We start from the raw sequence: 18,700 nt of genomic DNA, 5'->3' as shown, positions 1-18,700 counted from the left end.
TTACATCTGTGTAATTGGAATTGAATGATTTATAAGATGGAAAGTTTGAATGGCATTTGAAAAATGGGATTGGAATTGTATATGGAATGTTGTATTGTTTATGGTTTTTAAATGGTAATGGAAATGGTTGAATATGGAGTGATTATTGGAATTGGTTCATGAATTGTAAATTTGAATTGAATACGGTCATAATAAAATGAAAGTTGGTTTGAAATTGAATTGTAAACTTGAATTGAATACGGTCATAATAAGAATGGTTTTAAAATATGAAGATGATTAAAAGTGGATTTTGGTTAGATGGTTGACCAAAAAGTCATAGTTGACCAAAAGTCAACTTAGGTGAAAATGTGTATTTTCGTGTGGGAGGCGAAAATGGACCAGGATGAAAATGCCATGCACGGATGAACTGGAACTATTGTGAACCAATTATCCAAAGAATCAAACACAAACCAAGGTCTTAACCAACTACGAACATGAATGCACCATGACTGCATGTGGACCTAACTGGATAGCCCAATGTTCTTAAACCAAATGAAACACGCCAATCCAAGACTCGAAATCCTATCAATCCAAGCCAACCAACTGATACTTAATCAAGCAATTGTAACACCTTGAATGAATTCTAACCAATGAATCAAAATCGGGGATCGTGAACAAACAACCGAATCATTTATAATGAACCAAACGAATCAGACACAACCTCCCTGAATTAGGGTTTCCACTATACTCCCTGATGAATACCTGTAAGATGAAAAGTTCCAAAACAACCATGTCCATCACTTGAACCCTAGTCTGGAGACTCAACCTTCATTCCATGCCTTGTGTGGTAAAATCCTTGAACCCATGGTTTTTATGTTTTTTCAAATGCAAGTGAAATGTGTTATGATATAATGGATATGTAGATGAGATGAATGCAAATGCTTGGTGTTAGTGACCTAGATGAACTAGTGAAGGGTAGGGTGAATTTTGGGGTATGACACATAGTAATCAAAAACTTTTGCAACACCACACACACGAAAGTAAATGCTAACAATACAAAAAACGTATTCTAGTTCGCTTGAAAATCAAAGTTACTCTAGTCCACCAGGACAAAGTGATTTCGTCTTCAATAAGGACTTAATCCAATAATCTCAATAGATTACAAAAACATCTAACAGTTTAACAATCTCTTAGCCCTCTCAAGTTTACAGACTTAAACAAGTCACTTGAGGAATATCAACAAATTTAGAGAAATACAGGTGTTTGCCTTATTGCTTCTAGGTAACCAGTGTAAACACAATTAAGAACAATGAAACAATGACCATACAATATGAGCAACAACTCTTGTATGATTACTGAATATTACAATGAAAAATGTTGAGATTGTAGATCGAAGGTATGGTCGAATGGTGTGTGTTCAGTATGATGTAATGAGGCCTTTATATATTGCTTTGAGATGATACCGTTATAGGGAGATCAAAGGAGATTTCTTGCCAACTATGGGAATTAATGTTATTAATTTTCTTATCCTTTATATAGAAGTCTTAGAACATGATCCGTAATTTATTTAAAGAGAATTGTACCATACTTAGAATACTTTTTTATTAAGTCTTCTGATCTGGTGATATCAGATAGAGTTTTAAGCGTGAATCAGAGTGAGCGGAGTCAGAGTCTTTGAGCAGAAACTTGCAGTCTTCAGAAATTCTCTTGAATAGTCTTCAGATAGATTCTCTTAAGTAGTCTACAAATATATTCTTTTGAATAGTCTTCAGATAGATTCTTTTGAATAGTCTTCAGATATTATCTTGAATAGTCTTCAGATAGATTCTCTTGAGTAGTATTCATATAGATTCTTTTGAATAGTCTTCAGATATCAGAGTTGAAATTCAATGTCAGATTTTGTATGTATTTGCGTCTTATTGGTGTTCTTGTTTAGAGTCAGATTTGATTTCTTCATGCTAGATCAACTTTTCTGGACTGTTTCAGATGTCAAATATTAGTTTCCTCAAATTCATTTTACCTTAGAAGCCTGCGCACTTAGATAAAATAATTAGGGTACCAATTTTTTTCATTCTTTGTTATCATCAAAATTTAGCGATATATTGCACAACCGAATTCTTGTTTTAACAGTAGGGGACAAGGTATATCATGACAGTCTGATGTGCTAGAGGCGCATGCGACGATGTCCTATCTGCATGGTGCGCTCTTTTGAGGATGTACTATTATACCTTCTTTTGTATTCTAGCACCATGAGTCTTATCCACTCAGCTTAATGGAGCTCTACCAACACACCAACAAATATTCCTTCCCAATACAACTCCTTATCCATGTATGCCCTATGGATTCATATGGTTCTTCATTTTATCCCTTAACTGAATTTATTTTTGTTCCAGATTGAACTCCCAGGTCCTTTCCTCAACTGTCTTGCTTCAACTCATCAGAACATTGCTTAAAAACAAGAAACAAACATATAAAAACTATAAAAGAGAGCACATATTGGCCTCTAAGTTAAAAACTACAGAAACATCTATAATGCATTAAAACATAAATAAAATGATAATTCTGCTAGTATTGAATAAGAGATTAGCATATATAAAAACTCACAAAATATGGTTCATCAATCATTACTAGTGACTTATATAATGATAAAAGGTGTTAACTTCTGGAACTTCTGAAGTGACATAAGAAAGTTATTGCTTGGAAAATATATGACATCAAGGGGATCATCCCTACTGTATGTATGCATAGAATACTACTGGAAGACAATTCCAAGAATAGTATTGAAAGTCAAATAAGATTGAATCCCATCACGGAGAATGTGGTAAAGAAGAAGCTCATCAAGTGGTTAAACGCAGGGATCATATACCCCATTTTTTATAATGTGTGGGTAAGCCCTACTCAGTATGTTCCAAAGAAAGGTAGCATGACAGTCATTGAAATGAAAAGAATAAATTGATTCCTGCGAGAACTGTCACCGGTTTGAGGATATGCATGGACTATAAGAAGCTGAACAAAGCCACTTGCAAAGAACACTTCCCTCTCCCATTCATTGATTAGATGTTGGATAAGCTAGTTGGAAATGAGTTCTACTATTTTCTTGATGGTTATTCGGGCTATAATTAAATTATAATAGCCCCACAAGATCAGGAGAAGACAACCTTTACATGCCCCAATGGAACCTATGCCTTTAGAATGATGTCATTTGGACTATGTAATGCTCAATCAACTTTCCAATGTTGTATGATGTCCATATTTCTTGACTTAATTGAGTGTTCCATGGAAGTGTTTATGGATTATTTTTCAGTGTTTAGAGAGTCATTCAGAATATGGTTAGACAACTTAGAGATGATACTCACTCATTGTGAAGAGATTAATTTGGTTTTAAATTGGGAAAAGTGCCATTTCATGGTTAAGAAAGGAATTGTTTTGGCACACAAGGTTTCAAAGGAAGGAATAGAGGTGGGTCAAGCAAAGATTAAAGTTATTGAGAAGCTGTCACCACCTTCTAACATAAAAGGAATACAAAGTTTTCTTGGCCATGCTAGATTTTACAGAAGATTCATCGAGGATTTTTTAAAAATCACAAAACCATTGTGCCAACTGTTGCAACATGACATGCCATATATCTTCAGTAACGAGTGTGATATGACGTTCACATTGTTGAAATAAGCTTTAATTTCAGCACCCATTGTGAAAACTCCTAACTGGACTAAGTTGTTTGAGCTTATGTGTGACGCCAATGACTTGGCCATTAGAGCTTTTTTTAGGCAAAGGCACAACAAAGTGTTTCACACAATTTACTATGCTAGTAGAAAACTTATTGAACCCCAAATTGATTATAAACTGATGAAGAGTTATTTGCAGTTGTGTTCATATTTTCCAAGTTCAGATCATACATGGTGGGTGTTGTTGCTACAAGAATTTGACTTGGAAATTAGGGACAAGAAGGGAGTAGAAAATTTAGTTGTTGATCACTTGTCAAGACTCATTGATGAAGTCCAAAGGCATGACATTGAATATATCAAGGAAGAATTTCCTGATGATCAGTTGCCCATGATTACTTCTGGCGTGACACCATGGTATGCAGACATTGTAAATTACTTGGTAAGTGGGTATATCCCATCCGAATTTAATTCTCAACAAAGAAAAAGGTTTTTTCATATGTTCAAGAGTTACTTATGGGATGAACCCATTTTATACAAGAAATGTGTTGATCAATTGTCGAGGAGATGTGTGGACCATCCAGAGACACACCATTCTTGATAGCTTTCCATAATACGCCTTATGGAAGACAATTTGGAGGTGCCATAATTGCTTCAAGGGTATTGCAACCAGGTTATTTATGGACCTCTTTGTTCAAAGATGATAATGCATTAGTCAAGGTGTGTGATATATACCAAAGGGTGGGTAATTTTTCATGAGCCTTTCTTTAAAAACCATTGGCTTTGCTTAAATTCTTTCAACATAATCCATATTGCTTGAGGTCAAGAAATGGTTAAAGTAGGGGGGAGTTTGATCATCAACAATTTTACTTCTTTTAATTAGGTTTCTTTTCATGTTTTCTGTATGTTCTATTTGCATTTTATTGCCAAAAATTGTACTTTTCACTATGTTTCAGATAAATGGCATTTGGAACTGACTGTTAAGGAAAAAAGAAGAAAAAACACAAGAGGATCAAGAATCCAGAGGGAATGACGGTTGGCTCGTCATGGAGATGACGCTCGTCATGACAGCCATGATGCCCGTCATGGCAACCAAAGGCAACCGACATGAGAGCAAGGAGAGAAACAATTATCAACACACTTAAGCCATGACGGGGATCATCCATAATTCCCGTCATAGACCCAGATTCCAAGACCTCATCACACTGAATCCATGACGGGAAGCACGTGCATGATGCCCATCATGGCTTCCAGACCCCCATATTACAATTGTTTTTCCTAGTGGTTCCTAGCAGTTTTTCATGTTCTTCACTACACTCAACTTCCATTTCAGTGCCAAAAAGATGTATTTAATTATACTGTAAGATAGGGAAAAAAGGCTATCCAAACATTATTGTACTATAATCACTTTTATTTTCCATAGTTTATGCAAGTTGAAAATTTTCCATTATTCTTGTTGTTTTCATTCTGCTGCTATTTTCTTTATTTCCTGTTGTATCAGAACAAAGTCTCCCTCTGAGCACTCTTATTATTATTATTATTATTATTATTATTATTATTATTATTATTATTTATTATTATTATTATTTATTACCAATAATAATAATAATAATAATATACACTACATTTCCAGGTTCTTATTTTACTGATCTTACACTGTATGTTTGTTATGTTTATGTCGTTTTATTATTAATCATGTATGAGTAAATTAGTTAGGGTTTAAGACATGAGGAATGTCGTACCGACATACCTCATTTGAATTGTATGAGTATTAATTGTAACGAGAATAAAAGTTTTGTTTTGTAATTTCTATTTTAAAAAGAAAGACGTTTATACGAAAGTAGGAATGCAAAGATATTGTTTATACGCCAAAAAGACCTAAATGATATCCGACTTAGAAATTTGAATGGTTGGTTTTGAGATTGTGAAAGCGCTTTTGAATTAATCAAGAGATTACTTTTATTTTGTAAAAGGTCTCTAAACTTGCAATTCATGATGTGAAAATAGACGATTTGCGGGTTTAGAGTCTAGTGACACGCCGACACAAGTGGGCGTTACCACTAGTTTTAGTATTCTCTACAAAATTCATAATTCTCGTTAAAATCAATACTCCATTTTCTATGAGTGAAGTTGGGGGACAAGAATCATATTATTGGACTTTTATTTTTAATATTAAGGAACTCAATTTTTTTTTACATTTACACACTAATAAACGAATTTTCATGTAGTCTTAGATAAACACAGATTTGATAGATAACGATAATCGATCATTAGTTTTTGAGGACTATAAATCTTTTTAGTACTTTGGTATTGCCGTATACTTACGGCCTATCAGGTACATGGTTAATCAATTAGACATGTCAAATATGCAAGATTTTTAAAATCCATTGCCACAAATCAATTAGAAGTTTACTTAAATTATTTACAGGCGTTACAAAAGAGTTAATCAATTAATCCTAGTGTGTTAATTGATTATCTAGTGCAAAAACACTCCTAAGGGTTTAACATAGCTCAAAATCATTTAGGTATGTGCATAAAACACTTTAAGGTGGTTATATAAAATAAGAGAGGCTTTAAAAAAATTTAAGTGTGTGTTAGAGAGTTGCCTTAGTATCTTAGGAGTTACTCTTTTGCGTTTACAATACATTGGTAGGCACAATAAGCATTTCTCCTGATGCACCAAGCAGGAAAGGTAAAGATTCGGTCGGGAGAGGGGAACCACCCATCCCTCGCTGTTGATATCATCTAAAAAGAAACAAAAGACTAATGAGCAAGTGTATCTCAATTCAACATTCAATCAAGTATGTTAGAGTTAGACCAATTACCAAAGAGTTTACTTTTGTTCTCAACATAACTCGCATCCGCAATATCCTGGCAACTTATCAAATTCTTAGAAAATGAAAGTAAAGTTTCTTTCATATCTTTCTTGTCGGCAGTAAGAGAGTTGTATGAGTCAGAGTAAAAGCCAAATTTCTCCTCAAAGTGGTTTGGAGATCAAAATCTTCGGACTCTGTCCATGCAAGCAGCAAGTCTCGAAGATGAAGTGGATAAGTCACATAATTCTGAGTGGGCGCGGGGAAATGGTAGTTGTCCGAAAGTAATGAGATTTGAGCTTCTTCCAACTCTCAATATAAACAAGGAAAAACTTGTCATTGTCATTTTGACGGAGGGAAATTAACCCATTGCCCTGCCCTTTCTTCGAAGGTGCTCCAAGACCTCATTTCGAAAGCGATTAGAGACACTCGAACACCCAGGTTCTGAAAATTCCAATTGTAGAAAGGAATAAAACACTCGTCAAACTTGCTACAAATCCTTTTATTAGTAGGGATGGTGGAGATAAATTAATCAGAAAGTGACCCCCCCTCGAAGTAGGCTTTGCTACGACAACATCCTCTCTCTCTCTCTCTCTCTCTCTTCTCTCTCTCTCTAATATATATATATATATATATATATATATATATATATATATATATATATATATATATATATAAGGAAATTATTCCCAAGTATGCAGGATCTACCCATGGATATTTATCAACATCAATCGACTTCAACAAGTCCTCAGGTCGAAACATATATGTTTCTACATCATAAAATGAATCATTTTGATCAGAGGTTGTAGAGCAATAGTGAAAGGGAGCACAAACCCTAGAAAGCCTATGTGGAAGATCTTTCTCTAGAGACTAGAGACTGAATAAAGCAACTAGCCTTATGCTCCACCATCTTAGATAGGGTGATACCCAAGTTAAATTCGATACGAGCAAGAGAGGCAATGCAAACGAAAATTTCCTCTGTCGACGAATCATCCTCATCACCCAAAGATTCCAACGTTGACCCAGACCTACCATAAACACATTTTGTACAAGATTTGGAGAGTCATCTCGTAGAAAATGTTCACGGGTTATAGGTTCTTAACTCAATTAAGTGCAAGGGCCACGTTTATAGGTACATTCCCCAAATTGGCCATAATGGTATGTAGAAGGAAGATGAAGACATACCTTGGGGAGAAAAGATCTGTGGAAAGAATGATCCGCTATGAAAATTCGTTGAACGACTAAAGTTTTCGGAGTGCAAGAACAAAATAGTGAGCTCGGGGAAAAGGAGGAGACTTCGGATGATAAACAAAGCAAAAAAGAAGTTTGAAAGAGGGGTCAACTTTTAATAATGAAATAAACAACAAATCAACGATCCAAATTAGAAGTGGAGAGAAAATCTAATGGTGATGGTTCAATCTCTCTTTGGAAATATAAGTAATTCAGACAATACTCAAATGCCCTAGGTGAGAAAACCATGCCCTAACCCACGAGCATAAAGTCATGCACCCGAAAAGTCAGTGAGAGGTTTCAATGTAAAAAATACATTTAATGCGCTTGTTCCCCACTACTTATGTAATTGCTCCATGAATTTCTCGCTTCTTGCTGTGATCGGACGCGTTAGATAGATCCTTGCCACAACTTTGGAAGACTTCCCGACTAGCAAACACTTGGATAGTCTTGATGGCACTTGTTATGGACTGGCCAAATGCCCAATGCGAGGATCCAACCACACACACACCCCACTTGAAATTATCCAACGTATATATTCAACACACGTGAGATTTAAAGATTTGTTTTTTCTTTTATGATTTTCATTTTTTTAATACACTCATTTTTAACTCTATAACTGATTTGAACGTTGATGTATTAACTTTGTAGGTTCACTCATCCCTAAAGTATTTTTTTAAATATTTTTAGAGACATCAAATCATTTTTCTAAAAAATATCTAAAAATTAGATTTTGATATTTTTATTTTCGAATACTTATTCATGTGAATCATAAAATATTCAAAAATTAAATTTTAGTATTTTTATTTCCGGAGAACCTATGTGAAACATTTATAAATCTATAAAAGAAAGGTTACCTTAATAAACTTAAAGTTAATCATTTTGGTCGATTAAAGTTAATCATTTTGGTTGATAATTGACTTCTTATAGCTAGATTACAAGATTATTTAAACTCTTACAAAATTAAAGAACTTCCAAGTTCCATCAGCCATAACTGCATCCAACTATGCGACACAACACAAATTAGCATTTGACATTCGATAGACCCACTTATCATCAATGTGTTTTCTTTTTTCTGTCAAAAAATATCTCTTATTTTTAGATAATCGAATTTAGTGCATACCTACTTTCTGACGTCAAGTTTTTCGCCTTCACTAGTTTCTCTAACATAAAACTCACACTTTCACACAATTAGTATTATTATGCAACAACGACAAGAATGGCCATAGCCTATACTTACTCTCTCAAGAGACCATTCCTCGTGTCTTTTTTCCCTTCCACTCTTATTTTCTATCGTGATATTTTTAGTGACAACAATTCATCATGAATAAATGTTTTATTGCATTCTATCATGACAATATGATATTCCTTAGCTGGTGTTACTGCTCAATGTTGAGTGTGTAGGGTACATTTCAAAATAGATGGTTTTTATAGTATTCATTACCATTAGGCACATAGAACTCAAAAGTTGAAAATGATAATATTCTATCTTACTTATTTTATGAAAACTTACAATTTATGAGCAAAAAGAAAAAAGAGGAAGGTAACCCCACCGCAATTAGTACCTACTCTTGCCCAATGCATTTGCATTGTGTTACATCCATAATCCATTTCCACACCTTCCCAAGTTGATAATTTATCATATATGGTCCCAATTCCAACTCATAAACGATTGGATTTATATCTCACAAATAATAAATAATTGAAGCTCTCGTGTCATTATAGCAATAGTAAAACGGTAATTGTAGATTCACATTGGAGATAGAAACGGCGGAATTCTTGTGAAGATGAGTTCCAAAACAAGTATCTCACTTTCATTTGGTGGGCCTCAAGTTGTTGCCTAATTAATTATCATTACTTTAATTTCTTCTGTTTTTTAGTCAAACAAGGAAAACTATTAAGAATATTTTTATTTACAAACAATTGCTACAATTCACTAGTGTGAAAGCTTTGTGCCAATTTAGCTCAAGTCACTCACTTGGATTTGTTTGTCCAATTTCAACTTTTTTCAATGAAAATTAATGTAATGAGATCAAATACATAACCCTTTTTTCGGAGCAGTTGAAGAGCATGACATTAGCCATAACCAAGATTTTTACAAACCTCACGATACTGATTGCAATCGTTGCAGTACGAACATAAAAGTGGTAATAATAGTAATCATATATGCACCTTTTAATACCATTTTATCGTGGTAGTTTTCGCGGTCGTAGACCATATTTTAAAACCTTGGCCATAAGCATCTCTCATTTTATTTTTCTTCTTGTCGTTTGATTGAATAATAGCATCTTCCTCAAAATCTAACTAAACTATTACAAGACAAAAAAGAGAAAGAAGAAAGAAGAAAGGGAATATGAACTTTCACCAACTCATTTCCAAGAAGGCTCCTTCCCCTTTTCTACTCTACCTCATAAGACAAAGCAATCTTTCAACTAGTCCTATAATCTAATCCATCTCATTCATTTCACATTTTCCTTCCAAGCCACTATTCCATTAGCTCTTTCACTCCCACTCACAAAACATAAACACAAACACAAAACAAGACTTGAAAACATCTCTTACCATTTCTTCATCTTCACCATTCTCTCACCTTCTCTTATGATCTCCACAAACCAAGACCCTCTTCCCACCCACACCCACACCCATTTCTCCATCATGCTCAAACTCCTCAACAAGAATCTCCGCCGCTTCCTCTCCCATCTCCGCTGTCCAATTCAACCCCGCTCGAAATCCAAAGTAACCGTCGTAATCGACAAATTAAACAACCACGACCCAACACCTCAAAACGAAACAAGCTCAAATTTTTCATCAGCACTTCATCCAAAAACCGAGAAAAAAATCCGGGTCGCTACTTTCAACGCCGCACTTTTCTCAATGGCACCACCAACTCTTCCCAAAACAACAACATTCGAAGACGAAAACGACATCGCTTTAAAATACAGCAAATCCTTCGAGCTAAATTCTCGATCGAATTCAACAAACGACAGACCAAAAAGCATACTGAAACAAACTCAACCACAATTTGGATCATCCCATTCTCAACAACAAAACAACATAAAATCAAAAACAAGAGTCTCCATCAATTTACCGGATAACGAGATATCGTTGCTAAGAAGTAGACAATCGAGTTTCTCGGAACACGAAAGGGCGTCGACGAGTAGCAATTGGGGAAGTGTTCGGAGTGGGAGGACGTTGGTGGATGTGTTGAGAGAAGTGGATGCAGATGTATTGGGATTGCAAGATGTGAAAGCGGAAGAAGAAAATGGAATGACGCCATTGTCGGATTTAGCGGCGGCTTTAGGTATGAACTATGTGTTTGCAGAAAGCTGGGCGCCGGAATATGGTAACGCGGTTTTGTCTAAATGGCCTATTAAGCGATGGAATGCCCACAAAATCTTTGATCATACAGATATCAGGTTTTAACTAACTTTAATCACTTTTTTTACCAACTTTTTAGTGCTCATAAATGTTATTTTTCCCTTTCTTGTACAATGGTGAAAGTGTTATTAAGTCAATTTAGTTGATAGATTTAGTTTCTTTAATTGCGTTTGGTTCTCATATAATCCATTTAGTTAGGAGAGAAAATCTTTTTGCTTTTGTGGAAGCTTCACCGTGCTTGACCGGCCCATTGCATGAGAAAGAGAAAATAATTAATTGCTTTTCTGGTCATAAAGTCACCAATTATTCCAAAACTTTTTCTATATAAAAAGAACTTTTGAACTAACACATTGAATTTTTTTTTATTAGTCGGAACAACAAATGATTAAGTTATGACGTCCTCCATGTTGTTACATACATAGCTTTACTCAAAAGTGCAAAAATATTAGATCAAGGAAAATCCTGCAACTACTCCGCATATATTTTTGCACTTTACTTGTTTTCTTCTACATGCCATTGTCAATGTGCCAACTGTAATAGTAGCTGTATACCGCCGCGACACAGAGGATTCATTCATCCCACTTTCTCCGACTACTATTATAAATCAATATTTTTTTTTATATTTATCGAATAACCGACGTATCTGATTTATATAAATCAGATATATCGGTTTGTGCTTATAATACTTTGCTTATAGATTGAGAATAAGTTTCTTACTTTACTCCAAAGGTATATCTTGCTAATGAACACTCATTAGAAAACTACAGAAATATTGATTGAAAATCCATCTTGTGAAAGCAACAAGCTAGAAACAATTGAACAAACTTAGTATTGAAATTGTGGGACTTAGAGAATATGATTGATCAGCAACTTGAGAGAATGTGACGTGAAAAAAGTTGTTATTTTTTGGTCTAGGAATGTTTTGAAGGCAACTATAGATGTACCTGAAGCAGGTGAGCTAAACTTTTACTGCACTCACCTCGATCATCTCGACGAGAATTGGCGGATGAAGCAGATAAACGCAATAATCCAAACGAACGACGAGCCTCACATCTTAGCTGGAGGACTTAATTCACTCGATGAATCCGATTACTCGCAAGAAAGATGGACAGATATTGTAAAGGTATATATATCCAATAGATTATCGATTCATTTTTCGCCTTTTTTTTACTATTTGGTCTTCGAAGAAAATAAAAATAGAATTTCTGTCTTGGTTTCTTTGCGATAGTACTATGAAGAGATGGGAAAGCCAACACCAAAGGTTGAAGTGATGAAACATCTCAAGAGTAAAGATTATACAGATTCTAAAGATTATGCAGGGGAATATGAATCGGTTGTAATGATTGCCAAAGGACAAAGTATGCATACAACTATGAAAGTTCATAATCTATTAACATAATAGTTAAGTTCAACTTTGTTATTATCATACTATTTTTTCCCCTAAAATCTTAAATATTATGCAGGTGTGCAAGGGACATGCAAGTATGGAACTCGGGTAGATTACATATTATCATCATCGAATTCGCCGTATAAGTTTGTTCCTGGTTCCTACTTAGTCCTTTCGTCCAAAGGGACATCAGATCATCACATAGTGAAAGTTGATGTGATGATCAAGGTAAATAACAATTCTCAAGAAAACGTGACAAAGAAACCGCAACAACATAGACAGAAAATTGTAAGAATAACACATTCGACTCCGTCAAAAGGTATTTGGAAAACACACAACGGAGAAGTATATTGAATTGTTTGTTCCTCCGCAGTTTAGATGAGTGTATTTGTTTTGTTTCTACTTCCTAATCTTATGTTATACAACATTCTTCAAATTGAATTAGAAGAATATGAAAGAAAAGAGTGAGTGTAATGTGTAACTTTTTCTTTTTTCAATTTGTATAGCCTGAGTTTTGATTAACAAATTCCAAAATCTACAGAGTGATTTGCTTCCCCTTCTTTGACAATGTCCACAAAATTCACATAAAACTATTATTTTACAATGAGCCACCAAACTTGAAATCTTATCTGTTACTTCAACCTAAAGCAATCTGTGTATCTGTCTGATATATTATTAGCCCAGCCAGCTTGGTTATGGCACTAGTAGTAGTTGCCCTTGCATAATACTAATACTAAAATAATAACAGAAAATCAAGTCAATATAAATGCCAAGTTATCAAAGAACATGACAACCCAATAATTGTAAATGATGGCAGCCTGGATTTATTCACAACACAAGCTAACATGTTAGACATGACTCAGATATACTTTTATTTTCCCAAATTATTATTGCTGTCTACGATGTGTTGTGTCGCTAACTTGACAATACCAAACTGCAGATTCTTAAAATGATACAATACACTGATATATACTCAAATCAGCAAAACTTGATCATACCCCTGCCACCAAGTAAAATCTCAAAAAATAAGAATCAAAATCTGTACATTTGGCGTGACACTATACGTATGTAGCAGAAAATGGTAGCTTCAATAAACATACAATCTATAATCTAAATGTACAATCAAATGATGCCGTCACTCATCCAAATCCGAACTCAAAATCCTAGAGGCTGAGCTTCTTTCTTCCCTTAAATGACTAGAAGAATAGCGTTCACTTCCCATTTCTAAAGTGAATGATTGATAACCCGTTGGACTAGATAGCTGACCGGAGCCGCCACTACTGCTTATAGATCTCTCAATATCAAGCCTCGCAGCAACAAGAGGAATCGGCCGTCCAGGTATCGATGGAACTAGTTCATCATCAGTCTCCATCATTTTAACAACCTGATCCATTGTTGGCCTAGCATATAACTGTGGATGAGAACAAAGCACAGCAATCAACACATACTTCTCAAGAACTTGATTTGAACCTTGTTCTGGCATCCCATCTTCAATAACATCCAACGCCTTTCCCGTTCTAACTAACGACCAAGCCCAATCAGTCAAAGCAGAAGGTTGTCCATCATCGTTCGTTTGAAGAGCCTTTCGTCCACTCAATAGCTCAAGAAGCACAACACCAAAACTAAACACGTCACTCCTTTCTGTTAATTGTCCATACAAAGCATACTCGGGCGCAACATATCCCATAGTTCCAGCCACCCTTGTACTCATATGAGTCATTCCTTCAGGATTAAACTTTGCAAGTCCAAAATCAGCGACCTTAGCTTCAAACTTATCATCCAAAAGTATATTATTCGCTTTAATATCCCTATGAATGATAGCAGGTTGAGCTCCGTAATGCAAATAAGCTAATCCCCTAGCAGTTCCAAGCGCAATCTTCTGACGAACCGGCCAACTAAGTTTCGCCCCAATAGAACCAAACAAATGATCATGAAGACTCCCATTTTTCATCAAATCACAAACAATAATCCTCTGATAACCCTCTAAACGTGTCGTCGCACTACAATAACCTCTCAAAGCAACAAGATTCACATGCCTAACACTAGCAATAACTTGAACCTCGTGAGTGAAACTAGAATCACCAGCCGCAGAACAATTCTTAAACCTCTTGAAAGCAACTTCACTTCCATCCGACAATAGCCCTTTATACACATTTCCATAACCCCCTTTCCCAATTATATTATCTCTATGAAAATTCTTTGTCGCCTTCTTAATATCGTCAACACTGAATCTAATTAAAGTAGTACTATGATCCATTGTTTCCAACCCAGAAACCGAACCCGCCTCACCGATATTAACACCATGATCCTTATCATCCCCAATTGCCTTATCATTAAATTTCCAATAAACCCAAACCCCTATAATTATCAACAAAAGAACCAAAGCAGAAACAACTGACACAACAATAACAACAACCTTTTTCTTATTACCAGAAGAACTTCCAGAGGTGAAATCAAGGGCAAACAAACACTTAGCAGTACCAGGATCCGACGGTCCAAATTGATTTGAAAAAGCAGCAGCGTAGATGGAAGGGTAACCAATGCAATCAGAGAGGTTACCGATGGATTGACCAAGAGGAGGCAAACCAGATAAACTAGTTGTACAAAGAGCACAGGGAGAATTATCTTCAATTGATTGGTTACAATTGGATTGCATGTTGAGAATTGCGGATTGAGGAATGATTGATTCAAATTGTTGTTTTGTAGTGACGTTGACGCAACCTTGTGAGATCCAATTCGTTTGGAAGCCGCAAGAGGAACGAATGTCGAATTTCGGAGCGAACTGGTTGATGTAGGATTGGAAAGAGTTCCAGCATGGGATGGAGGAGTTTAACGGAGGGAGGAAGAAGTCGGTGCGGCGGAGGTAGTCGGATTGGACGAGGCGGAGGGCCTGGTGAACGAATTGACATGGAGTTGAAGTGAAGGAAGACGGTGGTGTTGAGGCGGCGCCGGTGAGGATTGTTAGGAGTGTGAAGTTGAGAGGACACGTGGCAGAGAGAGAAGGGTGAGGGAGAGTTGTTAATAAGGTGGCGAAGAGGAAGATGAAGATGTTCATAATGACGACGATGATGATGATGATGATGATGGTGTTATGTTATGTATGTGAATGTGAATGTGAATGTGAAAATGAATGAGATTGGTGGAGGTAGTTAGTGGTGGTGTGGTGGTGATAAGATATTGTTGTTTTCAACGATGTTGTTGTTGCTAAAAGAAGACAAGGCCAAAAAGAAGAAATAATGAAGAGAGACAGACAGACAGAGTACGTATGTAATAGAAACTAGAAAGGCTGCTGTTTGTATGTTTACTGTGAAACAAGACAAAGTTTTTTGTGGTTTGACTAATAAGTGATACATGGATCATAGATGAATCTATCGCTCTCTCTCTTGTTACTATTACTACTGCAACTTTATAATCAAATGTATTTGTTTTCATTCAATCATCTAGAACATACTCACCAAACTAAGTGTAGGATGCTGCATTAATTTACTTGACTAATAAATAAACAAGCATTCTAGTAGGGTTGCTTTTGCTTGAATTTAAACTCCCCTCGTAATTTTAAATCACCATCTTCATAGTTAAACAAGCACGTGTACTTTTTATAACTTAGTGTATTATTTTTTTTCCCTAAAGGGCCTATATAATGAAATGGAGGTAGTAGTGTTTTTTGATGGCTAAAATTTGATATCTTGATTCATACATAGTAACAAACTCGGGCTAAGCAAAGAGCATGTATTGCGTACGTGATTAAGATCATGATATTTAATGACTAGATATTATTGATCAATGTCATATTTAATACTATATATTGCAAGATTTATCAAAATTTATATATTATATATTTTTAGGATTTAATTGAAATACACTAACAGTGTAACAGAATTTTACACCGTCAGTTAATCACAGCAGTTGAATGTTGAAATAAGTTTGACTTTTATTTTAAAAATCTATAAAGTAATGCAAACGGGTAATGGTGATTAATCGATTGTGTAAAACTTTTTACACTAACAGTGTATAGTAATTAATCTCATGTTTTTAATGTAAAGAATTTTAAATTAAAGATTTTAAAATAAATTAAATATAAAGGCGTTTGAAAAAAATAGTATAAAAATTGGATATATTAATATTATAATTATATATTTTTGTAATAATGTTATGGTCTAATGAAATTATACTAAGTGTATACTTTGGTCATATGGGTGGTATATAATAAAGTAATACAATTAATATAAATCGATGGTAATTGATTCTAATTTATTATTAACATTTTTCCTCAAGTTGAATTATATATCTTTGAGAGATTTAGTGGACACATCAGTCAATTGATCTTCTGATTTGATGGAATTTGTGATAATTTCTCCTTAAAGTACTTCGACTCTTACATAATGACAGTCTATTTCTATGTCATTGGTTCGTTTATGGAAAATCGAATTGGATGCAACGTGGAGTATCACTTGATTGTCGCATATGAGTTTTGTGTCTTGAAGACCTTCCAACCTAAACTCTAAGAGTACAATTTTAAGCCATGCAAGCTCCTTTGAGACTGTTGACATGTCACGGTATTCAACTTCATTGTTAGATAGTGCAATTGTGTTTTATTTCTTGCTTCTCCATGAGATCATATTTCCTCCAATAAGAACATAATATCCAAAAGTGAACCTCCTACTAGACGATGATCCGACCCAGTCAACATCTGAATAACAAGTGATTTTAGTATCACACTTACCTTCTTATAATAGTCATCTTCCTGATGCGTTCTTTATATATTTGAGAATCCGAATAACCGCGTTCCAATGACTATTACCAGGAGCGTTCAAAAATTGACTCACAATGCTCACTGTAAATGTAGTATCAAATCTGGTCATTGTAAGATAATTGAGTCTACCCAAAAGACGTTGATACCTTCCTAGGTCTTTCAATGGCCCCCCTGACCCGAAAGAAGTTTGGCGTTGGGATCCATAACAGTATCAATAAGACAACTATCATGCATACTAGTTTCACTTATGATGTTTTAATGCATACTTACCAATACTACAAGTAACTCCATTTCACCTCGAACGTGGAGGGGATATAACCTCGGGTACACATGCAAGGTAACGAAGGGCGACATGAAAACCTGCCACTTTACCCTAGGTTTTTGAATAGTCAATGGAAAAAGTGGGATTGGTCATGAGCTCGATCCCCAACAACGACATTTTTTAGATTTTTAAAATTGCGCTGCTTTTTACTTCCTATTTACAAAATTTTAGTTTTAACCTATTTTTTTCGTTTTAATCTGCAAAATATCCAATTTGTTGACAAATTATAAATCTTCCTCATCATCGTCAACAACAACACACCAACAACACCAACAACAAACTCAATAGAATCCTTAAACATTAAATTTCAACAACAAAAACAACAACAACAAAATTCATGGAATCTTTAAACATTAAATCTCAACAACAACAACAACAACAACAAATAAACAAAATTAATAGAATCGTTAAGTACTAAATTTTAACAATAACAATAACAACAATATTACATATTTTACTTGATACAACTACAACTAACATTAACAAGTTACTTTCTAGTTTTCCTAACTAACATTAAACATTTTTAACAATGAATTACTAGAGAAAATATTATATTAAGAAACCAACCTTGAAATATTTTCATGCTCTTGCTTTCATTATCATGGTTTTCTATATGTTACGTTTAAATTTTTCAACACTTTGCATCCATGATGGATAGTTGTGGCATTCATGTTTTAATTGACTAGTGAGAGTTTCGAATGGATCACTAATATTTCATGTGGATTGATGATTTGGAAATGTCTTGAACCATTTTTACTTTATAAATGGACGGTAAAGATTTGTTACTTGTCATCATCAAAAAGGGAGATTATTAAGAATATGTGTTCATTCTTATTAGCTTTCTTTTAATGAAGACAAAAGCCTATCTTGGAAGAAAGACCAAATAAGAAAAAGATTGCAATCAAAGAATATAGTTACATGAACTTTGGAATTAAAAAGATTGGATGTTTGGTCAAGATACTTTAATGGAAATTCAAATGTTTATATAATATTTAAATGCTTAAGAAAATTCATATCATTATGCACTAAAGTTTTCCAAACATTCCTTTTCATTACACTTTCATTTCATGAAGTTTCAAAGTGAAAAATATGGTTTTCTATGTATGCAAACAGTTGTATAAATAGTGCAATCGATTGCATTTTAACTATGTCTAAACTTTTTACACTTAATGCAAC

At 34.7% G+C, this 18,700-nt stretch overlaps 2 protein-coding genes across 2 annotated transcripts; one reads left to right on the top strand and one right to left on the bottom strand.

Annotated features, from left to right (window-relative positions):
- The first annotated feature begins 9,828 nt into the window (after positions 1-9,828).
- Positions 9,829-13,009, top strand: LOC127091049 (uncharacterized). The gene is made up of 4 exons (XM_051029564.1): positions 9,829-11,100; positions 11,978-12,185; positions 12,291-12,420; positions 12,526-13,009. The coding sequence occupies exons 1-4, from the start codon at positions 10,283-10,285 to the stop codon at positions 12,801-12,803; spliced, it is 1,434 nt and encodes a 477-aa protein (XP_050885521.1). The 5' UTR covers positions 9,829-10,282; the 3' UTR covers positions 12,804-13,009.
- A 390-nt stretch (positions 13,010-13,399) lies between these two features.
- On the bottom strand, positions 13,400-15,903 carry LOC127091048 (probable LRR receptor-like serine/threonine-protein kinase RKF3). The gene has a single exon (XM_051029563.1). It carries the CDS (start codon positions 15,502-15,504, stop codon positions 13,585-13,587), a length of 1,920 nt encoding a protein of 639 aa, XP_050885520.1. The 5' UTR covers positions 15,505-15,903; the 3' UTR covers positions 13,400-13,584.
- Positions 15,904-18,700: the final 2,797 nt, after the last annotated feature.

The sequence above is a fragment of the Lathyrus oleraceus genome, chromosome 6 (assembly GCF_024323335.1).
Source record: "Lathyrus oleraceus cultivar Zhongwan6 chromosome 6, CAAS_Psat_ZW6_1.0, whole genome shotgun sequence".
In the NCBI taxonomy this organism is placed as follows: domain Eukaryota; kingdom Viridiplantae; phylum Streptophyta; class Magnoliopsida; order Fabales; family Fabaceae; genus Lathyrus; species Lathyrus oleraceus.
This window is presented reverse-complemented; position numbering and strand designations above follow the sequence as displayed.

Bases quoted from the DNA above. Each gene is read 5' to 3' on its own strand.
- LOC127091049 (XM_051029564.1), top strand. From the start codon at position 10,283: ATGATCTCCACAAACCAAGACCCTCTTCCCACCCACACCCACACCCAT. The intron at 11,101-11,977 runs GTTTTAACTAAC...TTTTTGGTCTAG, and splicing joins TTTGATCATACAGATATCAG to GAATGTTTTGAAGGCAACTA. The intron at 12,421-12,525 runs GTATGCATACAA...AATATTATGCAG, and splicing joins AATGATTGCCAAAGGACAAA to GTGTGCAAGGGACATGCAAG.
- LOC127091048 (XM_051029563.1), bottom strand. From the start codon at position 15,504: ATGAACATCTTCATCTTCCTCTTCGCCACCTTATTAACAACTCTCCCT.